The 2,209-nt window shown below is 45.1% G+C and overlaps 1 protein-coding gene across 1 annotated transcript in view; it reads left to right on the top strand.

Annotated features, from left to right (window-relative positions):
* The first annotated feature begins 817 nt into the window (after positions 1-817).
* The window catches only part of LOC106510766 (heparan sulfate glucosamine 3-O-sulfotransferase 6), an 8,796-nt gene continuing 7,404 nt past the window's right edge, over positions 818-2,209 (top strand). Inside the window, exon 1 of the mRNA XM_013999482.1 lies at positions 818-1,658. Within this exon, the coding sequence (XP_013854936.1) occupies positions 1,201-1,658 (458 nt within the window). The 5' untranslated portion in view covers positions 818-1,200. The remainder of the gene's footprint in view (positions 1,659-2,209) is intronic.

Genomic DNA, 2,209 nt, shown 5'->3' with positions numbered 1-2,209 from the left:
GAACATGAGTATGTTGCTTTGAATTTACTCAACTCAGTTAAGTGGAACCAGGTAACATAACATGGTTAAGTAAATCCAACATTACATTTTTAGAGTGTGTCTCACCAGTTTTAGCTACTGTTTTGCCAGTTTTAGCTATTGTTTACTGGTCTTGGCTTTCAGCCATTGTTTTGATCATTAAGTTATTGTTTTGCCAATTTTAGCTACTTTTCTACGTTTTAGATACTGTTTTACTGGCCTTAGCTTCGGATARTCATGGCCAGTTTAGCTTTTGGCTATTATTGACTGGCCTGAACTTTTAGCTAATGTTATACTTGTTGTAGCTTTAGCTACAGTTTTGCCACTTTTAACACTGTTTTTACTGATCTTGGCTTTTAGTTATTGTTTTGGTCATTTTGATTGATTGATTGATTGATTGATTGATTGATTGATTGATTGATTGATTGATTGATTGATTGATTGATTGATTGATTGATTGATTGATTGATTGATGCCTTTATTGTCATTGTACAGAGCACAATTAAATCACATAATTTTAGTTTTGACAGCTATACAACATTGACAACTCATATCTGCTTCATCAGTAGATAATTCAAAGGCACAGGACAGAGAATGCTTTTTGCCTCTCAGCCTGGAGAGGACTGAGTCTGATCAATATCTGTTAAGAGACACTCGCTTTGGCGCGCGCGTGTGTGTCTGTGTCTTTGTGTGTCTGTGTCTGTGTGTGTCTGTGTATGTGTGTGTCTGTGTGTGTCTGTGTATGTGTGTGTGTGGGGGGGGGGTGAACAGGGCGTGGATCTGATGCTTACACCGGAGGGAGCCACAGGAGCGCACAGACGGACCGGAGCGCAAAGACCTGCCGGACTGTGTGGAAGTTACTGAACACAATTCTTTGTGTCCAGACTCACACAGAGACTCACACGGACTCACACGGACTCACACAGACTCACACAGACTCACACAGGACTAACACAGGAGTAAAGTGATCAAACCCACGGAGAGGATGTGGAGTCTCACACTGCGCGCTCCGAGCCAGCTGCTGCAGCGGAGCAAGAGGAGAAAGTTTCTGCGGTGTCTCCCAGAGTAAAACAACTCATCCCAGCAGCAGCAGCAGCAGCAGCAGCAGCAGCAGCAGCAGCAGCAGGATCATGAGGTCTGATGTGCCATGTTTCCCTCACCGTGTCCTCCTGACCAGGACCCATGGGATGGAGTAAATGGAGAGCTGCGTTCATCTTTGGACCCCTGAAGGCGCAGTCCAAGCTGTCAGTCTTCTTTACCATGCTCCTTCTCTTCACCTACCTGTTCTACTGCCTCAACGGATATTGTGACTCCCTGCCCACACCCGTCTACTACGTCCACAGGACCGTGTCCCACGATGGGCTGCGGACCGAGCAGCCCGGCGCCCGCAACGTCTCCTCGGCCTCCTCGGTTCGGCAGCAGCCGCTGAACCGGTCCAGAAGCGCGGCTCAGTCCGCCGGCATTTCTATCGCGAACAGCTTCGGCAGCAAGAAGTTCCCTCAGGCCGTCATCATCGGGGTGAAGAAGGGCGGCACGCGGGCTCTGCTGGAGTTCCTGCGCGTGCACCCGGACGTGAGAGCCGTGGGCGCAGAGCCGCACTTCTTCGACCGCTTCTACGACAAGGGRCTGGAGTGGTACAGGTAGAGCTGCTTTCTTCGTTTTACTCCGAACATCTTTAAATACTAAAACTGAAAATGGTGTTTAAATAACTTTCTGCACCTGGTGAGTCAGATCAGCTTAAACAACGAGGTCAGATCTGTGGAAAAGTTATGAATATCTTACCTGTTGTAGATAGCTCAGTTTGGAGTTTCATTTTGACTGATGAGTTGGTCAGAGTGTGAATCACATTCTTAATAAAAGCTTATCTGAAAAAAATAATCATAGTGGTTCGTGCAAACACTGGGTCCTCTCATTGGAGACAGATTATATTGAGAAAATATACAATTTTCTACTTGCGATCACTAATTTGATACATGTTTGCAAAGATATGTAACTGCGATGACACTCACATGACATTCCAATCAATTCAGACACAAAAGTTTTCAATTACGTCTCAATTAGAATATAATTTTGTCTTTTTTTAATCTCTAATAACACATAATTTGATTTCATCCTCTTCCAAAGTTGTTTCACACTTTCTGAGTGAAGCTAAACTGACATGAGTTTGAGATGCTGGAGACTACCCTGAGTA

Source organism: Austrofundulus limnaeus, unplaced genomic scaffold, assembly GCF_001266775.1.
Source record: "Austrofundulus limnaeus strain Quisiro unplaced genomic scaffold, Austrofundulus_limnaeus-1.0 Scaffold2308, whole genome shotgun sequence".
Taxonomy (NCBI): Eukaryota; Metazoa; Chordata; class Actinopteri; order Cyprinodontiformes; family Rivulidae; genus Austrofundulus; species Austrofundulus limnaeus.
This window is presented reverse-complemented; position numbering and strand designations above follow the sequence as displayed.